The 19036-nt window shown below is 38.8% G+C and overlaps 2 protein-coding genes across 2 annotated transcripts in view; one reads left to right on the plus strand and one right to left on the minus strand.

Annotated features, from left to right (window-relative positions):
* Window positions 1-19036, minus strand: part of CENPP (centromere protein P) — a 138464-nt gene that overhangs the window by 102340 nt on the left and 17088 nt on the right. The window lies entirely within an intron of this gene.
* Window positions 7528-17559, plus strand: OGN (osteoglycin). The gene is made up of 6 exons (XM_054387405.1): window positions 7528-7689; window positions 12012-12096; window positions 15108-15266; window positions 15856-16058; window positions 16643-16738; window positions 17389-17559. The coding sequence occupies exons 1-6, from the start codon at window positions 7528-7530 to the stop codon at window positions 17557-17559; spliced, it is 876 nt and encodes a 291-aa protein (XP_054243380.1).

Here is a 19036-nt window from a genome sequence, read left to right on the forward strand (position 1 = left end):
CTTAGCCTCCAAACAGTGGGGAGGTATTTTGCCTTTTTCCATTTTCTGTTGTTGATGGTATTTAATACTGACAAGACTTACTTCCTGAGATACTTACTTCACTATTCCAATAGTAAAAGTTACATGGATTAGGAGAGAAACTCCTTTATACAGAAAACAGATGGTTCACGTTTCGAGTTTTCTAACTTTTTAACATATTAACATTCCAGTTGCAATATGATTCAATTTCCTTCTTTGTTTCCCAATTTCATCATTGCAAGCAATAACCATAGGAATTTCCTATCCAAAAGACACCAAATAAGAACATATATATTCTACAAGAGCATGAATTTTTCAGCTATAAAGCAAATTGCATATACTTCATTGGATGTTATGCAACTGCACAAAGAGAAGCCTTTATCATACAATATTTTAAATTATTTTGTCCAAAATCTACATTTCTAACAACCTAACTAGTTTAAAAGGAAAATAATACCAGAGTCCCATTAATCATTGCATAAATTCACCATCTACAGAGAAGAAAAACAACAAGCTTTCCTTGGGAAAAGAGATCAATATGAAGATTAGCTGTAAACACAGAGAATAAAGCAAATTATATGAATAACATCAAGAACAGCAGACAGAAGTAGTATTTTAGTCACCAGGTGCATTTGTTAATCACAATTTGATTTCTCTTTACTGTTGTGTATGACTTTTCAGACGTGCTTTACTCATTTATAACACTGTAATTGATAAAAGGAGTCTATTTCTTTTCCAGAAATGCAAGGAATAAAGGTAATGTTTTCATCTTTAAAAAATGCTGGTAATGAATTCAAAACATATGGAAGGATGTTCAGACAACTTCAGAGAACCATTGGGTCATTTTTCAGCTGTGTTTATTTTGCAGCTGGTAGCCCTAATAGTGACCTAAACTCAATCTAATTCACTGAGCCTTGGAAACCATTGCAGCTTTTCATAAACACACCGGAGGTGTTTACACAACTATTTAATCTCCAGTACTTTTTGATCATTCTGAATCTTTAGGAATGTTCTACGTTTTCCCTCTAGACAATATGACCATTTCTTTTATATTTAATACTGCCTTCCAACCCTCCTCCACCCATCAAAGATGCTGAACTGGAATATACTGTGCTTAATACTACCCAACAAGTCTTCTACTGTATCACCTTCAGCCCAGTATCAGTGCATTGTTCAAGAACAATCCAAGAGACTGCATCCTCCCTTTTGGATACTCTGGCTTTTTGTTCCCAGAATGGATCCAGCCCCAGCATAAGCACAAACATTGAACTGCCTTAAAGCTATTTTTACACTCCTGTACCAGGATCTCCACAAAAAGCACAGGAAGACACAGGACTTACAGAAAAGTTTCTTATCACACATACTTGCAGCAGTATAATCAGGGAGACCAAAACGACAGGCAAGCAGAAAAGGCCTGCATTTTAGAAAAATGAAATGATGTAGAGAACACAAGAATACTTCTGTTATTTATTTCAGGTTAAAAAAGAAGACAGTAAAAAGATGGGGTTCAGTTTAAACACCATTTCATTTCTTCATTCTCTTTAACAGTCAATCTATGTTTCACTGCTTGAAGATAATTTAGTATACCAGGCTAGTTCAGTAACTACCTTTTACTCTGTAAACCCTTTCATACTATAATTATTCCAATGCAGAGCATCTGGTCAACACCGTAAAAGTCTTTAATCACAGTTCCTGCAAAAGATACGCTCAGGAATGTTGAACTTGTCACCTCCACACAGAACACTCATGTACAACAGAAAATCCAGCATCATGTCTAGGTCTATAAATGCCTAGAAATCCTTAAGAGCTTTCCTCATTCGTCCCCATCTCATTGTCACAGCCATTCCTCCCCCAAGAGAAAACACTAACTTTTGAACACTTTGTGTAAGTGATTCTCTCCCAGTGTTCATCAGGCATAAGTAAGTTAAGCAATAATCTGTATTTCTTTCCTCAAAACCAATAAAACCCAGGAACACAACTTGTCAGTACTGTCCTTTAGAGACTAGGACACAATGAAAGCCAAGGGCTTTAAGCAGCTACAATAGTACACTTTCTTTGCCTAAATATAGAACAAACCTGAGTATTTAGAAAAATTTTAACTCCCCTCAGTTTTGGTTTATTTCATAAGGATTATCTTGACAGTAACCTTGCAGAACTCTCCCTGGCGCTGCCTCATAAACTCTGCTCTTAATCCACATGCCCCAAAGATAAGGGCCTCTTTTTTAAAACTTTTTTTTTATTGTTCTCCTTCCCTCTTTTTCCTGCCATCACACATTCACAAGTCTCTATATAGGCAGTGCCAGTTCCTGCTTCCACAAAACACCTACAGGCACCCAGAAGTAATTTCCAACCAGCCTTGCAGAGAGGAAAGGCTATCCCCCCTGGTTATCTGTCTCTTTTCAAGCCAGTCAGTTCTTCAGTGGCCTTGCAGAAGTTAACCAGGAGCAAGACATGTGCCTCACATTGAGGATTATCAGTGAGCAGCCGTCAGCTCTCTATCATAAAGGATATTAGAGCATTTCAAAGCCATGCTAAAAGCTCTCTCCTATCATTTTTGTACTAAACTAGTAAGGATTAAATTTAAAGTGCTAAAGTGACAGGGTGAACACGTCATTAAAATGCTAGCACCTAGGAGACCTGCTTTTTGCTGAAACCCACAGGAAAAAAAACGGACCTCCATTTAAATAGGTTCATTTTCTCTGGCAACAAACAAGACAAGAGCTGCTTGTGGCAGCTTCTGCAGTATGCACCTGTATGATTAGCTCTTAAGGAAAACTTGTGCTTCTTTTTTGATATGCCTTTTGAAGTGCTAGTGGAACGGTGAGAACAGAAATTAACTAGTCATACCAAAGCTCTGAGTAGGGCAGAATACAGGAGGCCACTTCAAGTACAAGATAGATAGACAGAGGTGGACATCAACCAGATCAAATAATCCCTCTAGGATATTTTCAGCTTGATTTTTGCTTTACCTGCTCTTGACCTATAAAGAGTACTAAATACCAGATTCTACCCCAGATGATATAGAAGATTCAGTCAGCAAAACATAGTCTGGACAGTTACCCTAATTTGTCTTGCTCCTCCATACCTTTCCTACCTCTACCATCTATACTCATCCAACTTCTCTTTTCCCCTCTTTTTATTCTTCATTGTCTAATCTAACACAAGGCAACACTGAGGAGCAAATTTGACGCTTATTCTGCATGAAACCCTTTTCCCCTAAAGGTTTTTTGAAAGCAGAAACCAGAGAGCAGGATTCCCTTGTTAGATTGACTTGGACTCCGTCTACTAGAGGTAAAGAATTTTTATAGTTCATTTACACCTTCTGCTACATTTCACACCCTTACAAATTTCTAGGGAAGTGACTATCAGTCAAATTTAAGCCAGGATTCTATTTCAACACAGCTAGTAAAGAAGTCATTTCAAATGTCTAGCATTTCAGGTGAAAGTATTTTGTGGGGAAATCAGTCAGTGAAAATGAGACACAACAGACAAAAAAAAAAAAGCAGCACATCTGAAAGACCAGAAAGCATACCATAAACACGTTATCAAGGCCCTCCTCAAAGACTGGAGTTCAGTTAGTTAACAACAGAGCTTGTTTAGGTGTTCAGAAAAGAAACCACCTTTTAAGAACACAGATCATTGTATCTGGAGTCCAAGCAACAGACACTTAAGCATCATACATGGAAGCTGTACCAATGCCTAGAAAGCATACTCTGCTTGCCAGGGCAACCACTTCCTTTAGCTTCCATGCTGTCAATGAACATGAACCACATTTTTCATTTCAGATGATCTGGACATTGTGGTTATTTTAGCTCATTTTGAGCAGGAATAAAGCAGTACTGTTGCTGAAAGAAGCAATACTACCCCTTTGTTGTTTGCAGCCACTGGTACCCACCCCTTCCTTCTGCTGCTATGAGCATCTGTTAGATGATCACACAGAACCAATTTCTCTCTAAAATTCTTAGCTGGTAATTTTTCTTCTTTCTGGCACAAAGGATGACAAGCAGATGAAACAGGGGACAGGACTGCTACTTTATTTGGCACTGACAGTTTAAAGTAACAGAAAAACTGAACTGTAAGGTAAACCTTGATGGCATAATGCCAAAGCAATGAATGCAAATGTATTTACAAGTATTCATGAGTTTCTTGCAAGTGCTTGGATAACAGCAGTAAGCACACACATTACACAAGTTTTTTGTGGTAAGTGCACGACTAGAATCTTCTGAACCTGATGACCACAGACTTTTGACAATGTTTTCTGCAGAAGCTGTTATTAAAGTCATCTAATGCTACAAAACCTCTTTTGCAGATGAAAGCAAGTAAGTTTTCTTGCATGAAGACTTCCTAAATGTTCAAGGCCTCACGTATGCAGTAATTTTCCCTCAATTTTAAAAATTATCACATAAGGAAAAACTAAAGCTATGCTCAAGATACTTCGGGTACATTGGATTTCAGTACCTATCAAATAAATTTTCATCTGGATATAAAATATTACATATCTTTGTTATAACATGCTTTCAGCTTCTGTACTTAATACTTGTCTCAGAACATTTATCCTTTGATTACACTAAAGCACTGGAAAAAATTGGATGCTGCAGGACCAGATGAAATTTTAACCTGGATGTTTAGTGAGAGGGTGGCAGCTGCAAAGCAGAGCTGATGTCATGACTTCTGAAACGTGCATGAAACCACAAGGGATGGTGAGATGGTCTTGACACTGCAGCTCTTCTGTCCCTCCGTCAGCAAATCTCCCCTTCTATCACACAGAGTACTTCAGACTCAAAGTTTCTATGCACTGTAGCAGAACACACCTTTACAACCTTGTGCTGGTTTGAGGCCAGCCAGAACATCTCTTGCCCCGAAAGGGACAAAAGAATGACACTCACAAACGGATTGGAGAGTGGTGGAAAAAGTTAAAATGGAAAAACGAATTGGTGAAGCTACAGAAAACTACAAACTACAAAGCATAGTGGAAAAAAACATCCTAAAGCATACAGAATCCCCTCACAGGATTCCCAAAAGCTTCCCAGTCCTCCCTTCCTCCCACCTGAGGGTCTACCCAACCCCTCAGGGCTCTTCCTTCCCCCCCCCCTCCTACTGCTAGGCAAGTCTCAGGCTGGCCAGGTCTGAGACTGCCCCCCCTCCATTCTCCTCCTGGCATTAGGCCTAGACAGGCCTAAGAGGCCTTGAGGATACTCCCCCGGCATTACCCGATAAGAGAGGACATCTCCCATGGGAGCAGAGGGAAGAAAGAGGAAGAGAATGACTCTGCAGATGGCCTTATAGGGCACAGGATTTATGGGTAGAAATACGCCATTTCCTGTGTCCACCCCTCTGGGTGGGCACCCAGGACACCAGAGGTGTATCTCATGTAGCAGTGGCAGGGGGCACCCAGCCTAAACTGCCACAAACCTAGACACTTCAGATCATCTGTTGCTTGTACTGTCCCAGCACAATAGCAATCAGCATGCTTCAGAATCCAGTTTCCATTATTGAGCCTCTTCCCTTTACCCTTTACTTTTAATTGACATACATAAATCAAAACCACCACCACTGAGCAAGGCCCAAGTCTAAACTATGACATGGTTTAATCTGCCTATGAGCTAAGCTAAAATCATTTTTATGAAGTCTTAATGAGTTCAGAAAGTGCTAACTGATTATAAACTGGGAAAAAAAATTGAGAGCAAATGGCTGTAGCTACTCTCCAATTTGCAGATTTACTACAGACATCTGGCTCTTAAACCATGCAGCACTTAAAACTTAACCCAATAGGTACAATGTTTATCCTCAACATTGCTCTAGCTGACAGTACAATCCAGAAAAAAGGGCAAGTAGGAAAATGAAAGAGAAATTGGAATATATTCCAAAGAGATTTTATTGCTACATTCTTTTTAAAGACCCCAAAAAGCTACTTTGTGAATTTGAAAGTTGGTCATCTGGCTCTCATTTGTACTGACTGCCAAAAACACATACTAAGGAAAAGGATGGGGGAGGAAGAAGTGCATTAGAAATCCAGAAAACTGCTGCAGATGACACTTCTACACCTGGACAGTGTTTAATAAGTTATCTATAGAAGGGAAGAGAACTTTAACCAAAACAAGCATTTATCATGAAATCCAATTTTCAATAAATTGTCTAACAAGTCATTCAACGAAGCATTGAGCAATGAACAATGAACTAATTGTCTGAGAATCTCTCTCACACACAAGATCCTATTAATTATTTTTTGTTTCCATAACTCTTCAGACTGAAAAGTTCCCATACCTAGGGGAAGCTTGTCTAAACATATACAACTTTTTATTACTCATAAAACGTGACTAACACGGTATAGGAATGCTTTGGCTCTACCTCTGGCTCACTCAGAAAGCAGCTGCTTTGTCTCTTAGCTAAACCATTAAACAAAATGGATAACACATGCATTGTTACAGACCTCCAGCTTGCACAACGAGTATGTGATGTACAGAAAAAGCCTGAGCAATTAGTACCTCACCACACCGCAGAAGGCTTTCCTATCCAAAGTAGGATGAGCCAGACAAGCTTAACTTTCACAAACGTTATTCAAAGTACAACCCCTCTGCTCCAGGATATTACCTCTTACCCTAGGAAAGAATGCTGGCAAAGCATTTTTTACCCCATGGAAAGCACTTTTAAGACTGTCAAACTTTAAGAGGATTCATTTCAACAATGTGGATGTGATTCATAACTTCACTCTTTTACCAATCCACTATAGGTTAACCTATAGATCAGGATATCTGGGTTTATGACAATCACAGAAGGACTTGGAATCTGCTAAAACGGTAGGTGGTCCTCTTTTTTTTTCCTGAAAGAATATTAAGCCACAGCTCAAGTAAAATACTTAGAGCAAACAGGGAAAAAAATGCTGTGTAAAGATTTATTTTTTAAATGATTGCATATGTATTTAAAAATGTTTTAAAGATGATATTTAGAGGCCCTCCCCCTGCCTGAAAAGTGTGCAACCTGTAAAACATTCAGGGATTGCTATTTTCTCATTTACTTTTAATTGTAAAGACAATGAGAAGTTACTGCTATGGAACATTTAGGTTTGAAAATCATTATTTTGACATCCTAGAAAAATATATTAGGACCTCTGTCTTCTTAATTAGCTCAGCTACACATATGTCAAAGACTTCATAAAATGCTTTACAAAACCCTCCTGCTATTAACAAAGTAACATACTGGGAAATAAGCAAATGCAGTTCAGATGTTTTCTTTGTTAGCTGGAAAATGTTCATTACTGCTCATTTTCTTTAAGAAATTTAAGAATAGATTTTAGAATGCTAGAGCCTAATTAAAGGATATGAAGAGTTAAAAGTTGTTCCATGCTCCTTATGCGTTAGAAACCCCTGCCAGCTAGTCCTCTAGGCTTTAAATATTGTTTTGACGGACTGCATTTTCATTTCCAGTCACAAAGAAAGTATTCTCCACAGTCAACGCACGAGCAGATCTTCACCAGCTCAGTGAAAGTCACAGACACTGCTTCGTGCAAGAATGAAGACTTTGCAGACTGCTGTTTTTCTGTTTGTGTTTGTACCTTTGGTAAATTCAGCACCACCTATACAGCAAGAATCACTCCAGTTCTATGAGTATGATACAGATGTTACCATGGGAAGCCAACAAGATTATGAAATGCAATCCAAGGATATAAGAAAGGTATTTATATTATCAGTTTAATATTTTAACTGCTAAGCATTATATGAATAAGGTGCTGCATGCATGTATGGAAGGTTTATGGATAACTGTTATAATAATAGCAAAACATCCCATTGTTTCAGACATAGGAAAAGCCACTCACTACTAAACCCACAAAACTATTCCCCTTGCTACAGTTTGAGAAACCTACAAAAGACAGACTTTCACAAATCAGACTAAACCATAACTTTTAACTCTGCTATAGTTATGTGCCTACAGTTGTAAATGCTTCAAGAATGAGCTATACTAATATACAAGCTCAACAGTTTGAGCAAAGTTGTATTAACACAGCAAGTTTGTTTAAAAACAACGTGGGTTTTTTATTTAGGATTTTTTTTTCCTCTATAAAAGGGATATTTAAATCAGTGCTTTTTTCTATATCCTGCCAGCATAAACCACAGTTTCTCTTTTGACTTACCAAACTAACAAGTCTTTTGCCTTGATTTTTCAGGGGTAGGTTATTTGGGGTTTTTGCAGATCAACAGTTTAGCAGTCCTGAAATACTATGGAACATCCAGCCCTGCAGTAGTCACCTAACGTTATTAACACTGTGAATCTTCATGGTAGCAACAGAAGTTGCACCTCATGGAACTCACCAGCACCCCCAAATGGTCAGTTCTGAACTTCTTCCACCGTGTACTCCACACATGGCAGCTAAACACTCAAGCAGAAGGCGTAGCAAGAGAAGGGCGAAATGAAGTTTTGTACTCTGCTGGCAGGGACAGTTAAAAACCTCACACCTCTGTTCAGAGTGCCTCTGACAGGACTTAAATGATATACACATCAAGAGGATGAACTATAAACAGTGATCAGTAACAAAAGCCAACAGTGATTGTCCCGAGACTAATTGCCAAGGAAAATACCACATATGGCAACACCACAGTCACAACTAAATATTAATAAGTTCAAGGAAGTTTTCAGTAATATTAACTGCACTTGTTACATTAAATTAGTCTGATAAACATGAAAAAAAATGAGCAGGACATAATTAAAAAAAAAATGCAGCACATACTAAAAAGTTAACACAAAAGTGATTTTTTTTTCTATTTTCCTACTTCTACTTAAGTTACAGCTCAATTACTAGACTAAAACCAGCAGCTACAGTTATATTTTTAAAAAAGTCTGAAGCAGTTTTAAATCTGACATCTGCCACACTGATGAAGTAAAACATGAAGAAGAGACCATTTAAGTAACTAAAAGGTGGCAACTGAGTAAATTGTTAAAAGAACACTGAAAGAGCTAACTGACTAGTTAGGCATAGCATCATTCACAACTAACACCATTCTACTAAGAGCATACTACTGTTCAGTAACGACAACAATAAGGACTATATCCACAAGAAAACAGTGCCAAGAGACATGCCATGGACTAATTGAAGCCCATACTGGCAGTGCCATAAACTAGAGGTCTCCTGAAAGCCAACAGTTCTGCTCAGGATAATTCTAGGAATGCAGCCAGTCATTATTTCCATCAGGTCAGTTCTCCAATGACATCTTGTTTTCCTTGCAAAATAATAAATTAGTTCCTTATGCGCAACAAATGCATCTAGACAAGTTCCAGTGTTCCCAGTTTAAACCATGGGATGCACATACCATCCTCTATTCATTTGTTGCACAAAACCTAGCTCCCAGAATATTTTGTGTGTTAACTGCAACTGAAATAGATACCAACAACCTCCTCAAACATGCCCAGTCAGAAATCTATCTTGCATGACAAATTTAACTCCTTTCTACGTGTTTGCACACACAGGGTGCTGTGCTGGAACTGCACTTGAACACACAGTTAGGAGAAAGGTTTTTAGTGAAAGTACCAGAAGAAATCTATTTGTGTTAGCGATCAACAAAATGAAGTGAACCTCACCACTAAGGAAAAGGTCAGCCAAGCAAAACGTATTCCAATGACTGTTATTTGAAACGATAGCCACCCCAGTCTTGAATAAAATACCAGAAGTTTAAAGACATGAAATCTTAATTTCCACAACAAAACCACCATCTAGTTAGACGCTGTCTCACATCTGGAGTAATTAATTCCATTGCATATTAACTACCAGCTTTATAGAGCTTTGTGTGTTACACAGATGACTCCATAAATTTACAGAAGTTTTGAGGTGCTTAGAGGATTTAGATGTAATATATAAGGGCAATCCATGTCTGTGGAGTAAAGTGCAAGTGGCAGGTGGAATTTAAGTAAGTGGGCCCCTACTGTTTCAGTGCACTCCTTACATCTGTAAATAATGAACTTTCTGTGGTTATAATCCAAACAATCTTCTGCACTGATATTCCATGGCTGGGAACGTTTATAGCTGACCAGGAAATACTTCCAATATATTGGTTATTTATACTACTGGGATTTGGGGGTTTGGGATTTGCCGTTCAGATTGCTGGGGCTTTTGGAGGGAGAGGACAGGACATCTGTTGTTTATTTTCCAGATTTAACAGTACTGTGGTTTATTTGCTGTTGACATTTTCCACTTGCACCAATCAGTTGCATGTTGTATTCTGCAAAGGACTTGTGAGTATTTTTTCATAGATCACACCTCAAGCAGGATCCTGTGCTAGAAATCTAGACCTGGTACAGATATGCTATGTCAGCAAATGTGTCTTACAAACAAGCCTATTAAAAATGTCCCTTATGAACCAGATTACCACAACAGGAGCATAGCTGTTCTGCTTTAAGTCCATGTACACAGAAGTGTCTACTGACATAGATACCACGATCAAGGACAATGTCTTCACATGCCTCATCAATGTGCCTATTGGAGCTAAATATTTCCTCAGAAACCTTCTGTAAGATTTGCTGCCTGTTTGAGTCTAACTGTTCAGCTCACCATTCCACCCCCTTCCCTGCTTCTCTACACCCAAGAAAGCTCTTAGACTACACAAAAGTTTCATGCTACAACTGCTGCTGACAGCATTCCAACTTGGGTATAAAATTCTTTCTAGAGTAAACCAGTCTATCCCAACCAAGAGGCAAAATGAGGCATAGCCAGCACAGACAGATGCAGGGAAGAGCCAAGGGATGGATGATTCATAGGCTAAAAAGGGGTCAAAACGACAGTGGCTGGCCAAGATATTTGTTTCTCAGGCTTTATGTCAGGCTTGAGGGTTTTATTTTGCAGAACACAGAAATTCCCACACTAAAGCATACGCAAGCAACCAAAAACTACATAAAACAAAGTTAATATAAAAAAAATAACCTGACGCAGTGTTACTGTCACATTGCTGTTCTAAATGAACTTCTATGTTCTACAAGCCTGAAGTGGGGCTGGGGGAGACACAGTTGACTTGTGAGCACTCCCAGTGTATAAGAAGCTCTCTTCAAGAGGGGACTATACTCATGCCAGGGCCTGATCCTTAAGCACACTTAAAGACAAACATCTTCCACACCCAATAATGTATTTTTCTCCGTGTATTTTCAATAGCCATGCAGACCATAAAGCATTCTGTCCTGCAAATATTCCTCACCAAAAAAGAGACTATGAAAGATGCTAGCCAAGAACAACTGCCAGAGTCAATCTAAAACTCCCTTAAATATTACATATACAAATCATAGTATAATCCACTGTATACCATAATGCTAGAAATAGTATAGAATTCTCTAAAATTCCTACAGTATTCAGCGGAAACCTGAAACTACCGTTTCCTGCATCACAAAAGGCCCTTTCAGTCAGCAGCCCAAGTCTTAAAACAGACTTAAGTGCAGCCACGAGAAATGAATGCTAAATTTCACCCAGTACCTGAAAGGAAAAAGTTTATAAACTAAGATGTTCTGCACTTGAGAAGATACAATGTCTCTCTCAGCGGGGAGTTCAGAGTAACTTTAAATGCAAAGCTACTTTACTGAGATTAGTTTGGCAAAACAAAACAACCACCACCACCCCCAAACCAACTTACATTCCAAGAATCCTACCAAATTTTGCATTTTCTTCTCTCTTCAGAACTCCAGCTTTTTGCAGACACTTATCACTTACATTTCCATCCCCATCACATGGTGTACATTTTCTCTCTATTTATGTCTACTGTTCCATCCTAAAGAACTTCTAATGGACACTTAGCAGCACCACCTTCCCTTCTTGCCTTCCAAAGTGAACAGCTCATGTACAAAAGGGATAGCATATACTCTTACATGCTGGATGACTGATGGCAGCTTGCAAATGAAACATCATCAGGAAGTATGTCATAGGAAGCTCATTTCTAAAAGATGTGCTATTTCAATGCTTGTTATACTCCGTGGTTTCTTGCTTGCTGTTTGTTTTTACAACTAACACTTGCTCTCATACAAAGGATGGAACAAATGTTTCTCTTGACACTTCTCTAAGACTGCAAGGGGATGATGGAGAACGCAATGTGCCACCAACAAAGGACACAAGTAAGTGAATTTATATGAATGCTGTAACATTTAAGCTATCCAAAAGAACATATTCCCATATAAATATGTAATATACTGAGGATGAAAACAGATACAGAATTAATCTTTTCATTTATGAATATCTGTCATATCTCCTATGGAAAGTCTTCTAACTTCTGATGGAGCAGGCTGAAAATATTTAAAGGATCCTCAAGTAAACTCCCAATATACAAACTCCAGTTCACATGAATTTTTACAGACTTACTCAGTCATGTTTGCTGTAGAGATATATCCAAGTTAAATAAGGCAAGATTATCCAAGTTAAATGAGGCAAGATAACCCAGAAAAACAAATTACACCGAGCAATAAGTTCCATAGTTTAACCAATTAGGGATTGAATATAATGTGCTTAAATTACTTAAGCAGATGTCTTCAAAAAACTGGCTATGCTCACAGTTTGCATCTGATGATCAGGGAGCTCAGTGGTTGAAGCACATCAGGAACATTCTTCATCAACCTATGCTTCCAACAGGCTCTCAGGTATATTGTCCAGATTTCTCGTAACAAGCCATGGCAATTTCTAAACTTGAGAAGAACAAATTTTTTTTGTCTGCTGAACAGAGCATTGAAAAGACAACACACATTTTGGGTGTATTTTTGGAAGCTCAGATCACAGATAACAGATGATTAGGCAAGACCACCGGAGTGTCAATCTCTACCACAGTTTTACTCAAGGTTAGTTATTGCCAAATAGCATCTGGCAACAGGCTCCCATCAAAAGTGGAACAAATCCATTAGAACCCCGGAGCTCCTAGACCCAGACAAGCATAAACACTACTGCCTTTTAAATAGCCACAACATCGTTTCACAATCATTTTCCATTTCCTGTGCTCCAGTATATGACAAACAAGACACTAAATCAAGAGGCAAGTGGGGCAGAACTAAAGCCTAACAGGTGGTTATAGTCAGAAAGCTAAATTCAAAATCTCAGTACCATTCTGTGCAGCACTTCTGCAAGAAAACAAGAATTATTATATATACTGGGTTAGCTTCCCAGTATTGACTGGCTACTTCCACAATATTGGTTTCAGCAGATCCTCTTTTATCATGTGGGGAAAACAAACTACCTAGCAGCATGACAGTGTGCCCTACTACAGACAGAGCAGCTGGGAAGCTAAGCAAAAATCTCACGATATAGAAAACACAGTAAATCTGATCCCAACAGTGAGAAAACTGGATTGAAAGCCATATTCACTACATGTTTTCTCCTATTGCTGTCATACAGGATTAATGCAAAGCAGAAAATACTAATGCTCTCCTAATGTCTGTGAGGAATAGGACGTGCCACAAGGGGCTTAAACTACATTAAAAAAAGACAGAGTTTCTCACACTACTTAAAATAGCAGCTATAAGAAACCCCTCAGTAAAAAAATGGAACAGACTGCCTAAAGTACTTATAGAATCATCATTGCTGGAGTCTGTATGTAAAGGATTGGACAAAAAAGCAGCTAGGAGTAACACAGAGAGTACATGGCCCTGCCAAGAATCCTCCAATGCAACGTGGGCACTGCCAGATGTTCCTCCTGCACGGATTTCTCTTTTCAAATGAATGGTTCTAAAGATGACATGGCTTGGACAGGAGCACTCTGTGCTGGGTTAGGAACTGGCTGGAGGGCCATGCCCAAGGAGTGGTGGTGAATTGTGCCACATCAGGCTGGAGGCCAATCACTAGAGGTGTCCCACAGGGATCAGTGCTGGCCCCCATCCTGTTCAGTATCTTTATTGATGATCTGGATGAGGGGATTGAGTCCATCATCAGTAAATTTGCAGATGACACCAAGCTGGGAGCAGGTGTTGATCTGTTAGAAGGTAGAAGGGCTCTGCAGAGGGACCTTGACAGGCTGGACAGATGGGCAGAGTCCAACAGGATGGCATTCAACAAATCCAAGTGCCAGGTGCTGCACTTTGGCCACAACAACCCCATGCAGAGCTACAGGCTGGGGTCAGAGTGGCTGGAGAGCAGCCAGGCAGAGAGGGACCTGGGGGTGCTGGTTGACAGCAGCTGAACATGAGCCAGCAGTGTGCCCAGGTGGCCAAGAGAGCCAATGGCATCCTGGCCTGCATCAGGAATAGTGTGGCCAGCAGGAGCAGGGAGGTCATTGTACCCCTGTACACAGCACTGGTTAGGCCACACCTTGAGTCCTGTGTCCAGTTCTGGGCCCCTCAGTTTAGGAAAGATGTTGAATTGCTGGAGCATGTCCAGAGAAGGGCAACGAGGCTGGGGAGAGGCCTTGAGCACAAGCCCTATGAGGAGAGGCTGAGGGAGATGGGACTGTTTAGCCTGGAGAAGAGGAGGCTCAGGGGTGACCTCATTGCTGTCCACAACTACCTGAAGGGAGGTTGTAGCCAGGAGGGGGTTGGTCTCTTCTCCCAGGCAACCAGCACCAGAACAAGAGGACACAGTCTCAAGCTGCGCCAGGGGAGGTTTAGGCTGGAGGTGAGGAGAAAGTTCTTCACAGAGAGAGTGGTTGGCCATTGGAATGGGCTGCCCAGGGAGGTGGTGGAGTCACCATCCCTGGAGGTGTTCAAGAGGGGATTGGACGTGGCACTTGGTGCCATGGTTTAGATAGTCATGAGGTTTAGGGTGACAGGTTGGACTCAATGATCCTTGAGGTCTTTTTCAACCTTATTGATTCTGTGACATGTAACATGGCCACAGAGCTGTGGTTGTCATCCTCAGACTCAGCCAATTAAGCAACAAAACTGAATTAAATCAATTAATAGCATTTCAAGACATGCTTAGATAAGAACAAAGAATATACATAGGGAAATTAGGCACAACAATAAAAATAGAGAACTCTAAATTCAGAACACTAAAACTGTTCAGATCTTGATGTTAACAGAATTTATTATTATTTTTAATCTAAGAATGGGAAATCTTAAAAGATAGCTGGGGAAATTCTGTTGTAAATATTCAAGCTTAAGTTACTTGAACACCTTTGAACCATCTACTCAAAATAATTTGCTTTCAGATTTACCTACTTGTCTGTTGTGTGTGTGTCTAAGTGGATCAGTGTACTGTGAGGAAATAGACATTGAAGCTGTCCCCCCACTGCCAAAGGAAACAGCCTATCTCTATGCAAGGTTCAACAAAATTAAAAGGATAGCAGTCTCAGATTTTGCTGACATTAGTAAGTAACATTGATATTTTCATTTCTGTTTATTTAATAGTATATTTGAAGCTGTTGGCCCTTGATAGTATGCCAAAATTACCAAAATAAAGATATATTTGGTACTTCCCTATACCTAATTATGTGTATTACTTAATTCAATGCTTATATTAAAAGAACAACTATGAAGACAATATGGAAACTCATTTTGGCTCATGTATCCATCTTAACATTCTCATACATGCAGGGAAAGTGCAGATCAGTACATAAAATTTAACTCTGCATCCCATCCAGTGCTGTCTCACTCTACAACATGATAATGTATCTAAAATCATTATTGTCTCTCTGGAAAAAAAAAACAAAACAAAAAACACCACACAGCAAACCAACAGCCAAACCCAGAATATTAAATACTTTCCTTATCATTATTCTGTTTTTAAAATTTAAGACCACCTGGAAATCCAACTTCATATTTTAATAGTATTTACATTTGCAGACCACAGTCAGGATGGTGCAGCCAACAGTGTAATATTTAACATATACAACCATACACGGTTTACTTGCCATATCATAAATTCAATATTCAAATTTTCATTTCTTTTGTGTAAAGCCACCTTGAGAAGAATTGATTTTAGTGGAAATAGGATAGAAGAAATAGAAGATGGAGCCTTTTCAAAGCTTCTGTTATTGGAAGAACTTTCTCTTGCTGAAAATCGACTTATGAAACTTCCTGTTCTACCTCCCAAACTAACAACATTTAATGCAAATCAAAATAGAATCAAGAGCAGAGGAATCAAAGCAAATGCCTTCAAGGTAAGTAAAAGACAATAATTTAAGTAACCAAAGCAAACGAAATTAGTAACGAGACTCTGCAGTATACTGATAAATGGCTCTTTCTGTATTTTTGTAATCTAAAGAACAACTGTGACAAAGCAGCTTTCCAGCTTTTGTTATTTTTAAGGCACTTTGGAATAGCAGTTCTTCATGCAGTCACTCTCTCATCTCTTTCATACTAAAGCCCAATGTTTCCGTGAAAGATCATACCTACTTCTTTCTCTCTTGACATGCAAGGAAAAAGTCAGTTCAAAATTGATGGTTCAACTACAGTTCTCAAGACCACATAAATACTAATAAACAAGGGTTTAGCTCTAAAGGAGTCTCAAGTTTCATAAATAATAAACTGACATTGAAATTTTCAAAACAAGGAAGGTCTGTTTCCATGAGTTTGTTGTTAAACAGAATTAAACATTCACAGCAAAAGAATGTTTTGTGTTAGATCACTTGGGACACTTTTTATGCAGTCAGGAAAAAAAATGATGATGCCTTGTAACAGGTACAAGTTACTTAACCTCAAGTAAGTAACACCAGCATTAATCCTCTCTCTTTCCTTCTCATAGAAGCTGACAAATTTGGCCTACCTCTACTTAGGACACAACCAACTGGAATCTGTTCCCCTTAACTTACCAGACAGCCTGCGTATTCTTCACCTGCAGGTACTTTTGCAGTAGTTCCTTACAGTCTGTTCTGAAGAGTTTCACAAGTTGCATACTCCAAACCAAACCTGCTGTCTTGTAAGACAGTTTACACTGCAATAGTCTAATGCTCCTCCAAGTAAAACAATTTACTTCTAATCCATATGGCCACAACCATTTGGGGTTCAAAGGTTGGTTAACTAATTACCACATAAGGATTTCCTGGCTCTTTACTCCAAGATCACAAAGGTCAGGTTGGATAAGGCCTTGAGCAACCTGGTCTAGTGGAAGGTGTCCCTGCCCATGGCAGAGGGGTTGGAACTAGATGATCTTTAAGGTCGCTTCCAACCCAAACCATTCTATGATTCTCTGATTTCTTATTACTTTCTCTGTATCAACTATAGAAAGAGGTCAAAAGCAGTAATAATCTTTTGACCTACAATACATAGCAAACATCAATCATCACATCAAACTGCTAATGACCTCATTGATTGGTCTGAAGAGCCTCGATTTACACATATCTATGGTACACACAAATCAATCCCCACAAGAGCAAGGGCAAAAGGAATAAAACTGATGTTACGAAACGTTTCAACATTTCTAGGGGGGTTGTATATACAGGGGTGTGTATATGTCTGAGTGTATTTACAGAGATTTGTTTTGTTCTGCAGCACAACAACATCACTACGATCACGGATGACACCTTCTGCAAATCCAACAACACCCGCTACATCCGCACAAGCATGGACGAGATACGGATGGAAGGCAACCCAATCCTCTTGGCAAAGCATGTTAATGCTTTTAACTGCCTGAGAACGCTGCCTGTAGGGACATACTACTAGCCACTGCTCATGTATTTACGCATGCCAAACCTGAAACATGGTAACAGAAAATCCTTCTTTTTCCTTTGTTTACACTCTGTATCTTCTCCCTTACTAATTCCATCTGCCCTACCTACAGAACCTGTTACTACCTTGAAATGCAGCTCTCCTCCAAAGTAACAACTTCTACACAGCCACTTGATGTAGTGGTTACAGTGTCACCCACGCTTTCAGGACCTTTTCTGTTAATGGAAGTGTAAAAAAGAAAAAATACATATATGCACACATATTTTCTCAACTTTCATTTCAACACGTATTCTTTACATGTAAAATCAAAAGTAACTGCTTGTTCACATTCTTTACCAGTACCCAGAACAGTCTACATTTTCTTTCGCATCAGCACAGAACATACTTTGTGCAAGCTACAGAAGAAAAATGTCTTCATTCCAATCCCGTTTTTTAAAAACAAACCAAAATTTTTTTTAGCTGACCTTCAACAGTGGACTGGATGAAGTTGCATGCAAAGGAAAGTTATGTTTAGAAATAGAACTTCTCAAAGCCTAGTTTCATTAAATCTTCCTTAAAAATTTGGTTCCTGGAAAATGAGAGCAATTCCTACTTAGGCTCAGTGTACCAAGAAACAGAGCAAGTGCAACTTTTCAAAGATGTGTTAAATCTCCTTCTATTATTTTGTTTTTAAAATAAGCTAAGAGTGTGTGTATGTATATATATATTTTATATTTTTCACACAACATATTTTTCATTGAAATATATAAATTTTAATCAGCTGTACTCACAAGAGTAATTTTTGTAACACCAGCTTCCCATTTTAACGCAACGTCGATAGACAGCATAATATGACTGCAAGTGTCTTCGTTACTAACAGCTTCAGACCAAGACTTGTTCTGCTTTTTCTTTACAAGGAAATGTGACAAGATAATTAACAGCAAAGCTGAATGAACATTTTTAGTGGTAAGTAAATAAGATTTCAGTAGATGTCAGCTCAGAGAAACAGAACTACCCTCGTACAGCAATAATTTCATTCATTAGGGAAAAATCAAGTCAGGTGTTTTGAATCAAGAAGAAAAACTGACATTCATCTAAACTTAGTGTTAACTTAAAGCAAATTAAGCCAGCATCATTTCACTCAACTACATTAAGCCATCATCATTTGTATACCTGCAAGCTACAGTCAGCTCACCTAAAACTCAACATAATTAATACAAGATGCAATGTTTAATTACACAGCTATAGAGCTGACATTGCGGTTTCAGTTACTCCCCTCACATACCTACCACAAACCTAAACTCTTCATATAAATGAATGCCAAAAGAGTGCAACTTACTACTACCAGATCAACTCCATAGTAATTTTGAAGCTAGTATAGATTCCTAATTTGTAGAAATAGTTAAGCATCAAATGCATGATTATGTATCACTACATCTAGAATACTGATTTTACAAGCTATTTTGTATTACTACTGTTTATTTTATTTAGC

This window comes from Indicator indicator, chromosome 15 (genome assembly GCF_027791375.1).
Source record: "Indicator indicator isolate 239-I01 chromosome 15, UM_Iind_1.1, whole genome shotgun sequence".
Taxonomy (NCBI): domain Eukaryota; kingdom Metazoa; phylum Chordata; class Aves; order Piciformes; family Indicatoridae; genus Indicator; species Indicator indicator.

Excerpts from the sequence above, each read along its gene's own strand:
- OGN (XM_054387405.1), top strand. The coding sequence starts at position 7,528 with ATGAAGACTTTGCAGACTGCTGTTTTTCTGTTTGTGTTTGTACCTTTG. Across the intron at positions 7,690-12,011 it reads AATCCAAGGATATAAGAAAG|GATGGAACAAATGTTTCTCT; the intron begins GTATTTATATTA and ends TCTCATACAAAG. Across the intron at positions 16,739-17,388 it reads TGCGTATTCTTCACCTGCAG|CACAACAACATCACTACGAT; the intron begins GTACTTTTGCAG and ends TTTGTTCTGCAG.